Raw genomic sequence first — 20,383 nt, forward strand, 5'->3', positions numbered from 1 at the left:
ACATGTATTCCCCTGAATAAAGATCAAAACTGTCCTTTTTGTGTTTCAAATGGTGAAATTTTGATTGTACAGGGAACAAAATGTTTATGTGTAAGTTCAGTCAGTTTAGAGTTGCCTTAAATGTGATCAATTATGTAATGGGATGTTGCTGTATTTAGTTTTCAAAGCGGCAAAACTTCAATCTGTGTTCAGGGTGAATACATTTCTAAGTTCGCCTTCAAAGAACAGAAGAGCCAGTAATTAATAAAGACAAGTGTTCGGATTTATTTGGAAATTCACAGTTTCTAATGGCACTACAGCTCTGTAGTTACATATTGAAAGTCATCTTTCCACAACACTGGGTGCTGACACGGATGTGGAACTTCCCGCCCTCGCTCCGCTCCCCTCTGGACCTCTTTTCAGTGAGTTTCTATACAATCAGGCCCTCTTGCTCTGAATGGCTAATTGTACAGACTGGAAAAAAATTTAAATCATCTAAAACATACTGTTAACCTAAAAGCAGCAACTTAAACAAACAAAAAAGGCTTTAAATAGGTCACATTACAAACAATACCCCCAGAAAGGTATTAGACAGATTTAAAAACAGTTATTACTAAAAGTGCTCAATAAGTTATAACTTAAATCTTATAACACAAAATGGTCAATTCGCTCCCTTTCAAAAAGAAACTTTCCACTTTCACTCATTACTGTACAAACACACACTAAGAAATCATTTTCTTCAAATACAGTCGCTGCCAATTATTTTTAAAGAAAAAAAAAAGACAAAATGAAGACAGACACATTGACATCGCACATGTATACCTCTGCACATCTGTAGCCAATACAAAGCAAACATCAAGGAATAATAATTCCTTTAGACTTGACCAATTAGACAAGGTTTGACAAACTCACTAACTGGTTCCGGGTATATGGACATAGGCAGTGATTATATCACATGAGACCTGGGCTCATTTGACAAACCTTCAAATGTTCCATCTGCAGTAACAGGAAACACTGACCAGAAAGTCTGGAGGATTAGTGCTCATTGTGAATGTTTAAAATGTAATGTAGCTAAAGAAATCCTTTACAAATGGTTAAATGTGTCTAAAAGGTGAATTTATAAAAAATTTATTTGCAAATACCAGTCACTTGCAAGAAAAGATCTTGTAGGCTTTTTTCTCATTTAGTAACTAGAGAAAAACTAGTGTGAATAAGTTAAATGAAAATACCAGTATCGCCATTTACCGAAAAGAGTAAGACTTAAAAATTCCAGCAATTTTTTTGTTTCCAGTGAGTTTGCTAAACAGAAGTCTAGTCGGCAAGTCTGTAGGAACTTTACACTGTCTGACCCACATTACTGAACTTCAGGCACAGATCACCTTAAAGCCTTGTAGTGTTTGCAGCTTCAAAAAACTAACAAAGTTATAAAAGAAATCAAACGACAGAAAAAGTTCTCCCTCCTCTTCCAGTGGCGTTATAAATAGACGAAAGGCACATAAATATGGGAAGGTGCAAGAAATAGGAACAAAGCTAAAGGAAGAGGTTTAGGCTTTCATTCCTATCCCACCCAAAGGAACTGGGCTTCCAAATTATGTTTGTCCCAGTAATTAATCTGTGAAAAAACATCTTTATAAAATGTCTACCATTGTCCCTGTAGGAAGTGATCAGCCTTGTAAAACTGCAGCTCATTAACCAAGATTGACACAATCCCACCTACTGTTTTAAAAAGGCAGAAACCATAATTTCTGAATACTTTTCCCATTAATATTTTCTCCCTCCCCCAAACCCTTCAAATACCACAGACTGTTCTTCAAAGAACAACAAAAAAAAGTCTCCAGTATGAAAAGTTCTCTTCATTTTAGATATGTCCCGAGACTGCTGTGACACCAAATGTTCCCACGGTGATCTCTTTGTTTCCTTTGATTATGTCATGCAGGCTCGGCAATGATCCTGACTTAGTCTGTATTAGAGTTTTTATCAGTTTTCCTTGGTCTTGGACTTTAGATCGCCTTCGTTTTAAAGCCCTCTTCTCAGTTTTTGTCTTTTGGGACTGTCCATTGCACAGACTTGTGCAAGCTGAAATGCCACAAAAATAAGACTCTTCAGACTGTGATGACGTTTCTGAGCTTCCTTCAGATGGGGGGCCCTTATAAGAAGAGTGATAAACTTCGCCCATATTAGAAAAGTCTCTCTGGTTCATAAAGGGCTTCCTTCCTCTTAGGTCTCCATTGGCTACCGGGTGCAGTGGGTCTGCCGGCTTTATGGTTTCAATTTTTTCAGTTTTGTACTTGCAGCGTTTTTTCTAGAACACAAATTTTTAAAAAGGGTAGTTATTAGACTTCCAATAGTTAACCTCTCAAAACACCTGGAGAGCTGAACTAATGGAGGAAAGTGCCAGCTCCCAGTGAAAAGTGAAACAGCATTATGAACAGAGTGACGTCCTGTTATGTTCTGCATAGATACCACCATTACCTTCTCATTTTGTAAATACACTCAGTCAAAACTCTTTTGGGGTGCCGGAGTGGCTTAGTCAGTTGAGCGTCCGACTTCGGTTCAGGTCATGAGCTCACGCTTTGTGAGCTCAAGCTCTGCACTGGGCTCGCTGCTGTCACCCTGTCATGCTTCAGATTTTCTGTCCCCCTCTTTCTCTGCCCCTCCCCCACTAGCACACACTTGCGCAGGCTCTCTCAAAAACTAAACACAACATTAAAAAAAAAAACCCTCTTAGCTGCCACCTCTGACAATAGACTTAGGGGGTGATAACTAACAGCTGTGTACCTACTAAGCACCAGGTACCACACAAGTTGCTTTCAGGTGTATCTTCCTTACCAACCCTGAGAAGGGGGTACTTTATCCCTGGTTACTAAATGAGAAAACCAAGGTCCACAGGTTTGGTTCTCTGCTCAAGTTACAACACAACAAGTGGCCAGGTTGGGATTGAATCCTGGGTTTATTTGTCTCTCAAGTCCAAGTTCTTTCACCTAGAGACCATCACCTCTAATCAAAAAGAGTACAACTTACTTTGAGAGGCAAAACGGAAAAAATCATAGTATTATTTTGAGTTTTGCTACTCATTTAATGGATCATTCCAAGAAGACAAAATCTCCGAGTTTCAGTTTTCTCACATAACTTGCTTTCTCACATAAACTTGCTTCACAGAAAAGCAAACCTTTTCTGTAAAGGGCCAGGCAGTAAGTATTTTAGGCTTTGTATTTCACATACTGTCTCTCTTACATATTCTTTTTTTATTTTACAACCCTTTAAAGATGGCTCCAGGCCCATACAAAACAGGCCACAGGCCAGATACAGCTTGTGAGTCATAGTTTGCTGACCTTTGTAACATTTATTTGTGTTATTACTATAATTGAAAATAAACAGTAGAATTTAAGGACCAGTTATATCAAACCTTTCAAGCTATTTCCTCGTCTAGTACCAAGTAATACAATATACTTAAAAAGGATCAAAATATTACCTTTTTTTCTGGAGAGAACTTGAGGGGTTCTACGATGTACAAATCATTTGGGTCTACTATAAGAAAAAATTTTTAAAAAAAGATTTAAAATGTAAAGTAGATTATGCATGATAAACACTATAAAATATTACATATTATCCTTTAGTGATTATTTTCCTAACAGATCCAATGAATTTATAATTATACCAGATTAAGCATATATTTATGCATTTTAAATTAGTGAAAAGTAACAAGGTGGGAGATGGTACCATTCTTATTTTGGGCTTGACTGGTCACCTTCAAATAACTTCCCTAAGTTTCTAACTGACAGACAGCTAGCTATCAGCCAACACAGTAAGGATCCTTCCTTGGGCCCAGCCCTAACCTCTTACCTGATGAGAAGTATAACATCACCAGGTAAGCTAATAACAAACGTACAGATCATTTGAGTATTTCCCTAAAAGACTAAACTACACTGTGTCACAAATGTGGGTTAATCATGTACAACAAGCAGTTGTGACCAGGTATGAAAGCCAGTTAAAAGAGCATACACACAAAAAACAGATTTAAGACACTTTTTCTAATTGTATTTTACTGTGACTGAAACTATAAACTCCAAAATCTAAAAATAGCTTAAGCATGCAATATAAATTATAAGCAATAGTGAATACATAATTATAATTATAATAATGAATATAATCATAAACAATAATGAATAAATACTTCTGGCAAGGTGAGTAAATTAGAAATATTCATTTTAGGTTTCTAAGATTTCATTAAGCACATTCAAGACAGCTGTATACCATTCTGACACTGACAAGATACACATCTTGACAAGACATTTGACTGACAAGATAAATGAGATTTCAGACTCATTCAACCCGTTAAAAGTAAACAATGTATGGTCTGACAGAGCCAGAAGTTTAGAAGTTGCAAAATTCACTATAAAACTTCATATACTGCAAATTAACTAATGACATGATTCAACCAATTACAGTTTTTTTACATTATGTCTTAGAAATCTATTGACAAAGTCATCAAATACATAAAAGTATCAAAATATATAAACTATATCAAATTCATAAAAATATACCAAAAGTATAAAGACATTCCTCTTTAGTCATTTCTATCAGATTACTAATCTTACTCAAGTCAATTTTTTTAAAAAAATGACACCTACTTCTAGAAATGGTTGTTAACTGTTACTCAGATCACCTTCTCTGCTCAATGCAGCTAAAATATGGATTTTAAAAAACAAAAAACACTAAAAGCTCTGAAGAGCAGCCAAGATCAAGTAGGTAATCTCCATTCCAAATGTGAATGAAAAATAGGAATCCCGATAGTCAAGTGGAACACAAAAGTCACTTCTGTCCTGACGGCATTTGCCAATGCAAGAGTATGTGAACTTCAGGTCTAATGGTATCAAGGTAATGAATCAGAAATCAAACCTTAGGACCCACCCAAAGTAACAGTCTAGTAAGATACCCTGACTCTCCTCACAGTAAGCTGGGACTCTAAAGACCTATATACCCTCAGAGAAAGAATTAACCCATGCGATGCAGGGACCACCTGGTGGTCCAAGTAACCTCATGGCATAAAGTATTGTGAATGTAAAGCAAACACAAATTCTCTCTGGAATAAAGACCTACCTTTTAGCTCTCAAATTATCCCTACAAATAATTTTTCAAAGAGAAGGACCAACACAAAGCACAGAAAGACACTAAGCACCTGAGCAAGAGGCTGCAGAGACAATTAATGAACAGACTCACAAAGATTTAAGATATTAGAATTATCAAACACAGACCACAAAGGCAGTTATACTTACTATGTTTAAATAAAAAACAAGCTTGAAAATATCTGCAGGAAACACAAAAGGGACCTAGATGTTTAAAAAAATACTAAAAGAATTCCTAGAAATGGAAAATGTAATAACTGAAATTAAAACCTTAATGGAAGAATTTAACAGCAGACTACAGATAGCTGAAGAATGTGTGGCCTGGAAAAGAGATCAGAAGAAATCATCCAAATATAGCACAGAATGGCAAAAAGAACAGAGTTTAGGAGACAAGGGGGATAAACTGAGAAGGATTTAATTAAATGGAGACTCTAAAAGAGAATGAAGTAGAGGTAATATTTTGGGGGGAAGTGGTTAAGAATTTTCCAGTATTGGGGTGTCTGGGTGGCTCAGCTGGTTAAGCGTCTAACTCAATTTCAGCTCAGGTCATGACCTCACAGTGGTGAGATTGAGCCCTTTGTTGGGCTCCGTGCTGGGCATGGAGCCTGCTTAAGATTCTCTCTCCCCACTGCCCCCCGCCCCCGCCGCCAACTCGCACACAAGCACAGGAGCATACTCTCTCTCAAAAAACAACAATAACAACAATTTTCCCACTATTGATAAAAAGATACTAAATGAGAGATTCAAAGAACTGAAGAACTAAGAAATCAGTATATCTGTGGATAAATGTAAATGAACGCTAGTGTAAAAAATAATAATTGTATACCAAGCAAAACAAACAGAATTTAAATACACAAAACAGGGGCGCCTGGGTGGCGCAGTCGGTTAAGCGTCCGACTTCAGCCAGGTCACGATCTCGCGGTCCGTGAGTTCGAGCCCCGCGTCAGGCTCTGGGCTGATGGCTCGGAGCCTGGAGCCTGTTTCTGATTCTGTGTCTCCCTCTCTCTCTGCCCCTCCCCCGTTCATGCTCTGTCTCTCTCTGTCCCAAAAATAAATAAACGTTGAAAAAAAAAAATTAAAATAAATAAATAAATAAATAAATAAATAAATAAATAAATACACAAAACAGTAACATATATATCAAGCTGGGGATAAAAGATCTTTTTATTATTCAAGAAAAGGTGAAAGAACGGGTTAACTGCAGACTTCGATGAGTACTTGTAAATTCTAAGGTACCAGAAAATGTTAAAAATAATGCACAACTTCTATTCTACTGATAGCAAAAAAGAATGTCCTTCTTCTCTAACAAAAAGTTTCAAGGAAAGGGAGGAATAATAAAAACAGTCACTAGATAAAAGATACATGAATAACTTTATGCTAATAAATTTTAACATTTAGACGAAATGGAAAAGTTCATGGAAATTTTTAATTTAAATTGACAAAAAAAATCAGGTTCCTATAACCTGAATTAAAAGCCTTTTACAAAGAAGATTCTGGACTGGACCTATGTGACTAATAATTCAAAAAAGAAATAATTATAATTTTAAACTCTTCCTGAGAAAATAAGAGAGCACTGGCCATCTGGTTTTATAATATAAGCTTTATACACAACAAAACCCAACAATCTGAGAAATAAAAAATTATACACTAATCTTATTCATGAACAATAGACAGCAAAATTCCTAAGTAGTATCAAACAGAATTACATGAAATTAACAATATAGACACAAAAAACACACATGTAAATAACATATCATGCCAACTTGTATTTATTAAGAATGTAATAAGAGTATGACTCCAGAAAATCAATTAGTATAATTTTAATAAGAGATTAGAAACGATCATCTTAAAAGAAGCTGAAAAAGTATCTGGTAAAATTAAACAGAGATTCATGTCGGAGAGGAACTATCAGCAAACTAAGAAGAGAGAGGGAGGTGCCTGGGTGCCTCAGTTCATTAAGCCTCTGCCGCTTGGTATCAGCTCAGGTCATGGTCTCAGAGTTTCGTGGGATTGAGCCCCACATCAGACTCTACGCTGACAGCAGAGCCTGTTTGGGATTCTCTCTCTGCCTCTCTCTCTGCCCCTCCCCAACTTGTGCTCGCGCTCTCTCTCTCTCTCAAAAATAAACTTTAAAAAAAAAAACAGGAGAGGAACTTCCTTAGATAATAGGTATCTACAAAACACCTATGACACACATAATCCTTAACACTAAGAGTTTTCCCTTTAAGAATGGGAACAAGACAAAGGTGCCTACCAACCACTTCTATTCAACATTTAAAAAACTGCCACTGCAGTTAGGGAAACAAAGCAAATAAAAACTACACGGATTGGAAAGGAAGAAACAAAATTCTCTTTAGTCTCAAAAGGTGTGCCTGTATTCACAGAAGTTGCCACTCTGTCATAACAACAAGTATAAGACTGAACAAACTGAAAAATAACTCTTCTTAGATACTTCAGAGAAGTGAGGTCACAAGGAAAACTGCTGTCACAAAACCTGGAGATAGGCAGATACAATCACAAATTGCCTGGGCAGAAACCTCTGTGGGAACAGTGCCCGGGTAGGAAAACCTGAACTACAATTGATAAATTGCTGGATGTTCAGTGTGGATATATCTGTAAGTTAAGAAGTCCCAGGGGGGATGGCACCTGGGTGACTCAATTGGCCAAGCTTCTGACTTTGGCTCAGGTCATGATCTCTCAGTCTGTGAGTTCGAGCCCACATCAGGCTCTCTGATGTCAGCTTGGAGCCTGGCGCCTGCTTCGTATTCTGTGTCTCCCTCTCTCTCTGTTCCTCCCCTGCTTGTACTCTCTCTCTCTCTCTCTCTCAAAAATAAAGATTAAAAAAAAAATTACAAAAAAAAGAAAGTCCAAGGGGGACTCCAAGAGGGGAGCCCCCACAGTTTTGTGAGGTTTTAAATTTTTTAATGTTTATTTATTTTTGAAAGCGAGCCAAACAGAACACGAGTGGGTCAGAGAAGGAGACACAGAACCTGAAGTAGGCTCCAGGCTCCGAGCTGTCAGCACACAGCCCAACATAGGGCCGGAACTCATGAACTGCGAGATCATGACCTGAGCCAAAGTCGGACACTTAACCGACTGAGCCATCCAGGCACCCCATCTGTTTTTCTTAACAAGGTCTGACTTTAGGAGATCTATTTCAGTAGAGTCGCACCTACTGGTGTTTTATTGGAGTCTAACCTGCCTAAGGGAAAGGGGAAGGCTGAGAAGCACTGGTGAAGTTTACAGTCAGGAACAAGAGCTCACCAAAAGCCTGAGGCCTAATCATAGGACTACAGAATGCTTCCTTTACCACCACACCTCACCACTATGTTATACCCCACCTTTCAACAAATAATTACACGGCATTTTAAAAATAAATAAACAAAATTAATAACTCAGGCAACAACAGATGTTGGCGAGGATGCGGAGAAAGAGGATTTCTTTTGCACTGCTGCTGGGAATGCAAACTGGTGCGGCTCTGGAAAACAGCATGGAGGGTCCTCAAAAAATTAAAAATAAAACCACCCTACGACCCAGCAATTGCACTACTAGGTACTTATCCAAAGGATACAAGTGTGCTATTTCAAAGGAACACATGCACCCAAACGTTTATAGCAGCACTACTGACAATAACCAAAGTGTGTTAAGAGCCCAAATGTCCACCAACTGATGAATGGATAAAGAACATGTGGTGTATACATACAATGGAATAATACTTGGCGATCAAAAAAGAATGAAATCTTGCCATTTGCAACAATATGGATGGAACTAGAGTGTATTATGCTAAGCAAAATTAGTCAGAGAAAGGCAAATGCCATATGACTTTGCTCCTATGTGGAATTTAAGATACATGACAGATGAACACAGGGGAAGAGAAGGAAAAATAAGATAAAAACAGAGAGGGAGGCAAACCATAAAAGACTCTTAAATACACAGAACAAACTAAGGGTTACTGGAGGGGTGTTGGGTGGGGGGATGGGCTAAATGGATGATGGGCATTAAGGAGGCCACTTGCTGGGATGAGCACTGGATGTCACATGTAAGTGATGAATCACTGAATTCTACTCCTGAAACCAACACTACACTGTATATTAACTAACTTGAATTTAAATAAAATCCTGGAAAAAGAAATCACACACACAAATACAAAAAGCAAAGAAAAAAAAGAAAAAAAAAACCTAGAATTGAATATCCAAAAAGTGCAGGACAACTACAAAATGTGTAACATGTGTGTAATGAGCATACCAGAAGGACAAGAATAAGAGAAAGGAAAAGAAAGATCTGAAGTAATAAAGAATGAGAATTTCCCCCAAATTAATGCCAGACACCAAAACCCAGATCTAGGAAGCTCAGAAAACACAAGGCAGAAAAAATGCCGAAACACTACACCTAGACATATCACATACAAACTTCAAAAAAATCAAAGATACAGAAAAACTCCTGAAAAGTCAGAAGAAAAACACACCTCACTAGAAGAGCAAAGACAAGTTACATCTGACTTTTCCTCAGAAATCATGCAAGAGAGTGAACGAAATACTTAAAGTATTGAGAGAAAAAACAAACCAATCTAGAATTCTATATCCTATGAAATTATCCTTCACAAGTGAGGGAGGAATGCTTTCTCAGACAAGCAAAAAATTGAGGGAATTTGTTGCAATAAACCTGCCTTGCAAAAAAATGTTAAAATTAGTTCTTCAGAAAGTTAGAGAACAATATAGGTCAGAAACTGATATCTACATAAAGAAAGGAAGAGCTTCAAAGAAGGAATAATTAAAGGTAAAATCAACCTTTTTCTTAATCTTAATTGATCTAACAGATAACAGTTTGTTCAAAACAGTAATAGCAAAAATGTATTTGAATATGCTTATGTATATATATATATGCTTCCATGGAAGTGAAGTGAATGACAGCAAGGGATGGATGGGAGAAATTACAAATATTTTGACAAAAAAAGAAAAAGAGAAAAAAAACATTTTGTTATTATAAAATAGTTGTACTACCCATGAAGTGGTATAGTGTTATTTGAAAGTAGACTTGAATTAGTTGTAAATGTATATTGCAAACTCTAGGGCAACCACTAGGAAAAGTAATAGAACCGAGAAAATATGTACAATGCTGAATTAAAAGCACAAAAGGCAGAGAAAGTACGAAAGACAAAATTGGTGGGGGGGCGCCTGGGTGGCTCAGTTTAAGCGCCCGACTTCGGCTCAGGTCATGGTCTCACGGTTTGTGAGTTCGAGCCCCACACTGGGCTCTGTGCTGACAGCTCAAAGCCTGGAGCCTGCTTCGGATTCTGTCTATCTCTCTCTCTTTGCTCCTCCCCTGCTCATGCTATCTCTCTCTCTCAAAAATAAACATTTTTTAAAAATTCAGAAAGACAAAATTGGAACAAAGAATAAGGACAACAAATAATAAACATGGTAAATATTAATCCAACTATATCAACAATCACTTTAAACATCAACAGTCTAAATACACCAATTTAAAGACAAAGAATGTAAGAGCTGATCAAAACACAAGATGCAACTATATGTTGTTTTCAAGAACCTGGTTTAATTTTTTAAAACATTTATATACAGTGTTATATAAGTTTCAGGTGTACAGTATAATGATTCAACAATTGAATACATTACTCTGTGTTCATCAGGTATACTCTTTATCCTCTTTACCTATTATACTCATCCCCCATACCCATCTTCCATCTGACAACCACCAGTTTGTTCTGTATATTTAAGAGTCTCTTTTTTCTTTCTCTGTTTCTTAAATTCCACATGAGTAAAATCATAGGCATTTGTCTTTCTCTGTCTGATTTATTTCACTTAGCATCATACTCTTCAGGTCCATTCAGGTTGTTGCAAATGGCAAGATCTCATGCTTTCTTACAGCTGAGTAACATTCCATGTATATATATACTCCACATCTTTATTCATTCATCTATGGACAGACACAGGTTTTTTTCCATATCTTGGCAATTGTAAATAATGCTGCAATAAACATAAGGATGCATATATCTTTTCAAATTAGTGTTTTCATTTTCTTTGAGTAAATATCCAGTAGTGGAATTACTGGATCATATGGTAATTCTGTTTTTAATTTTTTGAGGAACCTTCATACTGTTTCCACAGTGGTTACACCAGTTTGCATTCCCACCAACAGTGCATGAGGGTTCCTTTTTCTCCATATCCTTGCCAACACTTGTTGTTTCTTGTGCTTTTGATTTTAGCCATTCTGACAGGTATGAAGCAGTTATCTCATTATGGTTTTGATTTGCGTTTCTCTGATGATTAGTGATGTTGAACATCTTTTCATGTGTTTGTTGGCTACCTGTAGGTCTTCTATGCGAAAATGTCTACTCAAGTTCTCTGCCCAATTTTAATTGCATTATTTGGGTTTCATGATGTTGAGTTGTATAAAATCTTTATATATTTTGCAAATTAATGATCACTTGGAAATATCTTCTCACATTCAGTAGGTTGCCTTATCACTTTGTTCATGGTTTTCTTTGCTGTACAATAGCTCTTTATTTTGATGTAGTCCCAATACTTTAACTTTGCTTTTGTTTCCCTTGCCTATCTAGACTATCTATCTAGAAAAATGTTTCTACGGCCAATGTCAAAGAAATTACTGCCTATGTTCTTTTTAAAATATTTTTTTTAAGAGTTTTATGGTTTCAGATCTCACATTTTAGAACTTTACTCTATTTTCAGTTTATTTTTGTGGATGGTGTAAGAAAGTAGTCCACCTCCATTCTTCTGCATGTAGTTGTCTGGTTTTCCTAGCACCATTTGTTGAAAAGACTGTCTTTTCCCCATGGTATATTCTTGCCTCCTTTGTCATATATTAACTGACCATATAGGCATGGATTTATTTCTGGGCTCTCTACTCTGTTCCATTGACATATGTGTCTATTTTTGTGCCATAACTATACTGTTTTGATTACTATGGCTTTGCGGTATATCTTGAAATCTGGGATTGTGATGCTTCCAGCTTTGTTCCTCTTTTTCAAGATTGCTTTAGCTATTTCAGATCCTTGTGGTTCCATACAAATGTTAGTATTATTTGTTCCAGTTCTGTGAAAATTGTTGTTGGTATTTTGATAGGGATTGCATTAAATCTATAGATTGCTTTGGGTAGTATGGACATTTTTACAATATTGGTTCTTCCAACCCATGAGCATGGAATATCTTTCCATTTGTTTGTGCCATCTTCAATTTCTTTCATCAGTGTTTTATAGTTTTCAGAGTACAGGTCTTTTAGCTCCTTGGTTCAGTTTATTCTTATGTATTTTATTATTTTTGGTGCAATTGTAAATGGGATTATTTTCACAAGAAACCCATTTTAAATATAAAGGTATAGATTAAAAGTATAGGGATAAAGAAAGATATACCATGCTAACACAAATAAAAAAAAAGCAGAGTTAGGAATATTAATTTCAGACCGAGCAGATTTCAGAAAAAGGTAATTATCAGGGATAAAGAGCAGCATTTCATAATGATAAAGAGGTTAATACTGCAAGAGGATATAGGTAGAGGCTTTAATACCTATCTATCAGAAATGGACAGATCCAGGGAAAATGAATAAGCACACAGCTAATCTCAATAATACCAAAATCTATTGTATTTCTACATACCAGCAATACACACACACACACACACACACACACACACACACGATACCATTTACCAGCATCAAAAAATACTCTAGGAATAAAGCTCCCAAAAGTTTGACCTTTTTAGAGTAAACAGAGATAATGCTTATATCCTTCCCAAACTGATATTCAGTTACTGTAATCTCAATTAAATTTTGTTTGTGATGAAACATTTAATAGATAATTCTGAATTTATATGAAAACATAAACAGTCAATAATGGCCAAGAAACCCAAAATAAATGAATATATTTATATAAAATTTTACGTTGGAATTCCTACCGAAGGTCACATACAAAAAAATCAATTCTAAGTAGATTAAAGAACTAAAAATAAAAACTGAAGTAAACATTTAAAAGAAAATTATAACAGTATCATCCATAAACCTGGAGAAAAAAATTCTGTTTAACAGGAGATAAAAAGCACTAACCACCATTTTTTGAGGAATGGGGGGAAAAACCCATATATTTGATTACATTGAAATCAAGAGGAGCTTCTCTTATTTAAAAGACTCCAATTACAAGACAAATCTCAAAGTGAAATAAAATATCTGCAACATATTTAACCAACCAATGAGTATGATTACAATCTTAAAAATTATAAACCAGTACAAAAGAGATAAACAATCTAACAGAAGAACAGGCAAAAAACTTACAGTTGTCCACGAAAGTCAAATGACTAAAAGGCATAAGTAAAGTTGTTCAACTTCATTAGTAATCAGGCAAATGCAAATTATAACTGTGATAAGATTAACGAACACTTTACAACCTGAGAATCCGGTGTTTGTTGGCAAGAATGTAGAATAATGGAAATTCTCAAGGCACTAGTAGAAGCATACTCTGTTATGACCACTTTGGAAAAGTCTACCATTATCTGTTCATTTGCAGATAAACATGACCTACAACCCAGCAGTGTTAAATATAAGTAATATTCCTAGAGAAACTCATACAACTATGTTCCAGTATACAAAGGAATGTTTACAGCAGCATTACCTATAATAGCCCCAACTGTAAGTAGCAGTAGAATGGATAAATACACTGTGAACTGGTCAGTTACTGAAATACTATACAATATTGAAATGGGATGCAATCATGTATATGAATCTCCTTCTCTCTGCCCCTCCCCCACTTGTGTTTTTTCTCTCTCTCCCTCCCTCCCTCAAAATAAAGAATAAAAAAAAACAAACATTAGAATTAATAAATGGATTTAGGAAAGTTGCAGGATACAAAATCAACACAAAAATCAGCTGTATTTCTATACTTTAATGATGAACAATCCAAAAAGGAAATTAAGAAAACAATTCCATTGATAAAAGTATCAAAAAGAATAAACTACTTAGGAATAAGCCTAAGAATGTGTAAGAAAAGTACAAAATATTGATGGAAGAAATTAAGGAAGATACAAACAAATGAGAAGACATCTCACGTTCATGACTGGAACACTTAATACTGTCCATACTAAACAATGTCCATACTACCAAAATAATCTACAGATTCAGCCTAATCCCCACCAAAGTCCCAACAATATTTTTTGTTGTTGAAATAGAAAAATACATCCTAAAATTTATATTGAATCTCAAGGAACCTCAGATAGAAAAAGCCATTTTGAAAAAGATGAATGGAGTTTGAGGGCTCACACCCCTGATTTCAAAATGTGTTACAAAGCTACAGTCAAAACGGTGTGGCACTAAGAGAGATAAGTAGACCAATGGAATAAAGAACGCAGAAATAAACTCTTACACATATGGTCAAATAATCTTCAACAAAAGTAACAAGACCAGTCAATGGGGGAAAAAACAGTTTCTTCAACAAATGGTACTGGGAAAACTGGATACTGACATGCAAAAGAATGAAGTTGGACCTTACCTTACACAATATATAAAAGTTAACTCAAAATGGATTAAAGATCTAAGGTGTAAAATTATAAACTTCCTATAAGAAAACATAGGGGAAACTTCATGACACGAGACTTGGAAATGATTTCTTGGATATGACATCTAAAGTATAGGCAACAAAAGCAGAAACAGACAAATGAGACCTCGTCAAACTTAAAAACATTTGTCCATCAAAGAACAAAATCGAGAGTGAAAAAATGATCCAAGGAATGGGAAAATACATTTGCAAATCATGTATCTCATAAGGGATTAATATCCAGAATATATAAAGAAATTAACAAAAAATCCAAATAGAAGGAAAAATAAAAACAGAGAGGGAGGCAAACCATAAGAGACTCTTTTTTTTTCTTAAAGTTTATTTTTGAGAGAGAGAGAGAGCAAGCTGGGGTGGGGCAGAGAGAGGGAGACACAGAATCTGAAGCAGGCTCCAGACTCTGAGCTGTCAGCCCAGAGCCCAACACAGGGACTGAACCCATGAACTGTGAGATCATGACCTGAGACGAAATCGGCCGCTTAACCGACTGAGCCACACAGGTGCCCCTAGACTCTTAAATACAGAGAACAAACTGAGGCTTGCTGGAGGGGAGGTGGGATGGGCTAAATGGGGGATGGGCATTAAGGAGGGCACTTGCTGGGATAAGCACTGGGTGTTACACATAAGTGATGAATCACTAAATTCTATTTCTGAAACCATGATTACACTATATGTTAACTAACTTGGATTTAAATAAAGTTAAAAAAGAAAAATATCAAATAAAAAAGTTTTTTAACTGGGCAAAGGATATTTCTCCAAAGATGATTTACAAATGTCCACCAAGCACATGAAAAGACGCTCAACATTTCTATCTGAGAAATGCAAATCAAAACCACAATGAGAATTCACCACACCCATTAGGATGACTACTATCCAAAAAACAAAAACAAACAAACAAACAAAAACAAGTGTTGGTGAGGATGTGGAGAAAATTGTAACCCTCGTATACTGCTAGAGGGATTGTATAATAGGCAGCCACTATAGAAAACAGTGGAAAGTTTCCTCAAAAAATAAAACTATCAGGGCACCTGGATGGCTCAGTCGATTAAGTGTCTGACTTCAGCTCAAGTCACGATCTCACGGTTGTGAGTTCGAGCCCCGCGTCAGGCTCTGTGCTGACAGCTCCGAGCCTGGAGTATGCTTCCGATTCTGTGTCTCCATCTCTCTCTGCCCCTCCCCTACTTGTGCTCTCTGTTTTCCTCTCTTAAAAATAAGCATTAAAATAAATATTTTTAATAAAAAATAAAAAAAATAAAACTACCAGATGATATAGCAATCCAATGTCTGAGTATACATACAGAAGAACTGAAAGCAAGGTCTTAAAGAGATATTTGCAGACTCATGTTCATATCAGCAATATTCACAATAGCCAAGAGCTGGAAACAATCTAAATGCCTATCAACAGATGAAATAAACAAATTGTGGTGTATCTGAAAACAGAATATTACTGAGTTTTAGAAAGAAAGGAAATTTGGTCGCATGTACGTGGATGAACCCAGAGGACATGATGTTCAGTGAAAAAAACCAGTCACAGAAAAACAAATACTTTATGATTAATATATTTCCATGAGGTACATAAAGTAATAAAATTCATCCGGCACCCTAAGTTCTCCATCTTAATCTGGGTATTGTCATACAGGTGTGTTCATTTGGTTTATGAAAATTCATCAAGCTTTGGCTAACAGACACATGAAAACATGTTCAACAGCACTCATCATCAGGGAAATACAAATCAAAACCACAATGAAATACCACCTCCCCCCTGTCAGAATGGCTAAAATGAACAATTTAGGCAACAACATATGTTGGTGAGGATGCGGAGAAAGAGGAACGCTTTTGCACTGCTGGTGGGAATGCAAGCTGGTGCAGCTACTCTGGAAAAGTGTGGAGGTTTCTCAAAAAATTAAAAATAGAACTACCCTACAATCCAGCAATTACACTACTAGGTATTTATCCAAAGGATACAGGTGTGCTGTTTCAAAGGGGCACATGCACCCTAATGTTTATAGCAGTGCTATGGACAATAGCCATATGGAAAGAGCCCAAATGTCCATTGACTGATGAATGGATAAAGAAGATGTGGTATATATACACAATGGAGTATTACTCGGCAATCAAAAAGAATGAAATCTTTCCATTTGGAACTACGTGGATGGAACTAGACTGTATTATGCTAAACAAAATTAATCAGAGAAAGACAAGTATCACATGACTTCACTCAAACGGAATTTAAGATACAAAACAGATGAACGTAAGGGAAAGGAAGCAAAAATAATATAAAAACTGGGAGGGGGAAAAACATAAGAGACTCTTAAATACAGAGAATAAACTGAGGGTTGCTGAAGGGGTTTTTGGTGGGGGATGAGCTAAATGGGCAAGAGGCATTAAGGAAGGCATTTGGGATGAGCACTGGGTATTATATATAGGAGATGAATCACTGGATTATACTCCTGAAATCATTATTGCGCTATATGCTAACTAACTTGGATGTAAATTTTAAAAAAATAAAGTAAAATAATTAAAAAAAAAAGAAAATTCACCAAGCTTTACATGTAATTACATTTTCTTTTTTTTTTTTTTTTTTTTCAACGTTTATTTATTTTTGGGACAGAGAGAGACAGAGCATGAACGGGCAAGGGGCAGAGAGAGAGGGAGACACAGAATCGGAAACAGGCTCCAGGCTCTGAGCCATCAGCCCAGAGCCCGACGCGGGGCTCGAACTCCCGGACCGCGAGATCGTGACCTGGCTGAAGTCGGACGCTTAACCGACTGTGCCACCCAGGCGCCCCTGTAATTACATTTTCTTACATGTAACACTTCAATCAAAAATTTCAGTTCTAGGGGTGCCTGGGTGGTTCAGTCAGTTAAGCTTCCGACTCTTGATCTCGGCTCAGGTCATGATCTCATGGGTTTGTGAGTTCAAGGCCAACATTGGGCTGCACACGGTCAGCGCAGAGCCTGCTTAGGATTCTCTCCCTCTCCCTGTGTCCCTCCCCTGCTTACACACTCTCACACTCTCTCTCTCTCTCTGTCTCTCAGAATAAGTAAATAAACTTAAAAATAAATTAAAAAATTTTTTTCAGTTATAGTAAAAAATCAGCCAACAGAAGAAAAAGAGAAAAAGGCAGGAAGAAAGAAGAGGTTTACTAATCGTAAGTAAGCACATATGTAATGGGTTAAATCAGTAAAGCTTTGTGATAACAGTAAAACCAGTGATGCTCAGCAATGATCACTCAAATGAGTTAGTCAGCTGAAACATGTTGCTGCATACTAAGTCCTAAAGAAAGGGGAGCCAATAATTGAGAAAGCATTCCTAACTGAAATATACAATTAATTTGGTTATTTTAATACTGCTATAAATATAAGTCTCTTAATAAGTACTAATTACAAAAAATAATAATAAGTACAAATTACAAAAGAACAGATACAGAAAAACAGCCACTCAGTACATATTCATTCATTTGAATTTAAGTATTGAGTGTCAGACAATGGAACGCTATTATAGACCCTGGCCTATAAATAAGAGGTAGACTAGATTTTTTTTCAGAAAGTGCCTCATGGTCCTAAACTAGAGACAAAAGGGGTCCTACCTGTACAAGAAGAGGAGGCAGATAAGCACAGGATGCTATGGGAGCACATTCAGGTTTTCCAAATCTGTTGAACTTTCTCAAACATCCCTTTCTAAAAAGAAATACTTCTAAACAGGAGCAGGTGCAAATAAAGCTACCAATGGCTAATTAAACTAAGCCCCCCTTCCCCACCCTCTAGGCTTTTAGGAACAAAGATATATATATATATATATATATATATATATATATATATATATAAAGTGTGAAAATGATAAGGCAGCTTTGACACAGCACAAACACAAAGGTTACTTGTACCCACTATTCTGTTGCAGATGGTTTCGAACAAAACACTGACATTATACTTATGCCAGAAGTAAGCCACATTCATGTGTATGTATACATATTACACAAAAATCTACCTTCTTTGCCAGTTAACTGTAGAGACTTGGATCTGATGAGTGGGAATGAGGTTCTCCTTTTCAAATTCATATCATCATAGGAAGAGAAACACCTAAAACATGAAGAAAAACCAACACTGAGAACAGGGTAAACTACATATAATTTACTCTGCAGTTGGAGCTTGATGGAAGCTATCGAGAATTAAACACGCCCCAGAATACTGATCTCTAGTGTAACACTCCACTTATTGTTTATTATGTGTAAAAAAACAAAAACAAAAAACTTTAAAGGTCATTCTCTAAAAGGTGCTATATTAAAATATCTATTATCCTCTCCCTTTGAATTCCACATTCGAGCATCCTTTACAACCAAAACATTTCAAGGGTATGCACTTCCTATTAGTGTTTTCTCTTTAATCTGGGCTACAGAACCTTCCAGGTACAGGACCATCTCTCTAGTTCCAATGATGTTTTAACACTGCAGTTGTAAGACAATCATATGGGGGAAAAATTATCTCAGTATTCCTTTATTCTGTCAAATTTCTCAAAAATGTAAAAAACACAGTAAAAAATGTGAAATAAGATGCTGATATTACCTTTTAGGGCTTGGATATTGATTACTTTTAGGAAGTTTTGAAATATAATCTCCATCAAATTGAGAGGGGTTTCGACAGCGCTGCATACAAAGCATCAGTCCCAAGACAACACAGAGAACCAAAGATATGACAAGATAGCTCTGTCGATCTGAAACCTGATGGAAAAGGATTTAATAATTATTACATAGTTTATATATTATTAAATATTATATTAGCATTAAATTTTGTTATATTATTATTATAGTATAAAAATTATACTAGGAAAAAATATAGTGGGATATAAAAATCAAAAGACAAATCATTTTTAACATTTTTAAAATGTATTTCCAAATGATAAAATGTAAGGCATGTTCTTAGAAAACGTACTACTGTGAGGCAATGTCTTTTTCTTCTTTCTCCCCCCCAATTCTTTGAACGTTTTCAAACCTAAGGAAAACTTTAAAAAATAGCACAATGAGCATATTCATGCCTTTCACACTATGTTCACCAAAGTTAACATTTTGCCACATCTGCTGTGTCTTTCCATCTGTACTATTTCCTCAGGGAGGGAAAAAAAATCTTGCTCCTGCCCAGTCTTTGTCGTCTTACAATACTGAACCAGCAATCACCCAGTTATTTAAGCCAAAAACGTGGGGATCATCCTTAGTTGCTCGTCCCAGACATCCAATCTTTCAGTAAGGCTTGTCATTCTCTTAAATATTTCCTGAACACAACTTCACACTGTTATCCACTTCTAACATCTCAGTCCAAACCAACATCACCTCACTCAGGTTACTGAAACTGCATCCTAACTGGTTTCCTCCTCACTTCTGCTCTTGCTGTTCCCCAAGAGGCAATTCTCCACAGGACAACAAATGGGGAGCTTCTCAAAGTTTTGTCAGTGAGACGACCCACGTCACTTCTTAATTCTTTCCAATGACTTGCAATGATCAGAATAAAATTTAAACTCTACATTGCCTACTAAGGCCTACATGACTGGATCCCTGACCCTCCTTCCCCTCATTCACTCCGCTCCAACCATGCCAGCTTTCTTTCTACCCTAAGACACATTACACTATTTCTTTCTTTCTAGGGGCGCCTGGGTGGCGCAGTCGGTTAAGCGTCCGACTTCAGCCAGGTCACGATCTTGCGGTCCGTGAGT

At 36.4% G+C, this 20,383-nt stretch overlaps 1 protein-coding gene across 4 annotated transcripts in view; it reads right to left on the minus strand.

The window, feature by feature from the left end:
* Window positions 1-240: 240 nt before the first annotated feature.
* Window positions 241-20,383, minus strand: part of SUCO (SUN domain containing ossification factor) — a 94,194-nt gene continuing 74,051 nt past the window's right edge. For all 4 annotated transcript variants that reach the window (XM_047076996.1, XM_047076994.1, XM_047076995.1 and 1 more), the window contains 4 exons: window positions 19,243-19,397; window positions 18,668-18,759; window positions 3,452-3,507; window positions 241-2,281 (listed from right to left, as the gene is read on the minus strand). In XM_047076996.1, coding sequence (XP_046932952.1) covers window positions 1,838-2,281; window positions 3,452-3,507; window positions 18,668-18,759; window positions 19,243-19,397 — 747 coding nt within the window. In that variant the 3' untranslated portion in view covers window positions 241-1,837. The remainder of the gene's footprint in view (window positions 2,282-3,451; window positions 3,508-18,667; window positions 18,760-19,242; window positions 19,398-20,383) is intronic.

The sequence above is a fragment of the Lynx rufus genome, unplaced genomic scaffold (assembly GCF_022079265.1).
Source record: "Lynx rufus isolate CCGP_SWC_20201006 ecotype Redwood Valley unplaced genomic scaffold, mLynRuf1.p SCAF_15, whole genome shotgun sequence".
In the NCBI taxonomy this organism is placed as follows: Eukaryota; Metazoa; Chordata; class Mammalia; order Carnivora; family Felidae; genus Lynx; species Lynx rufus.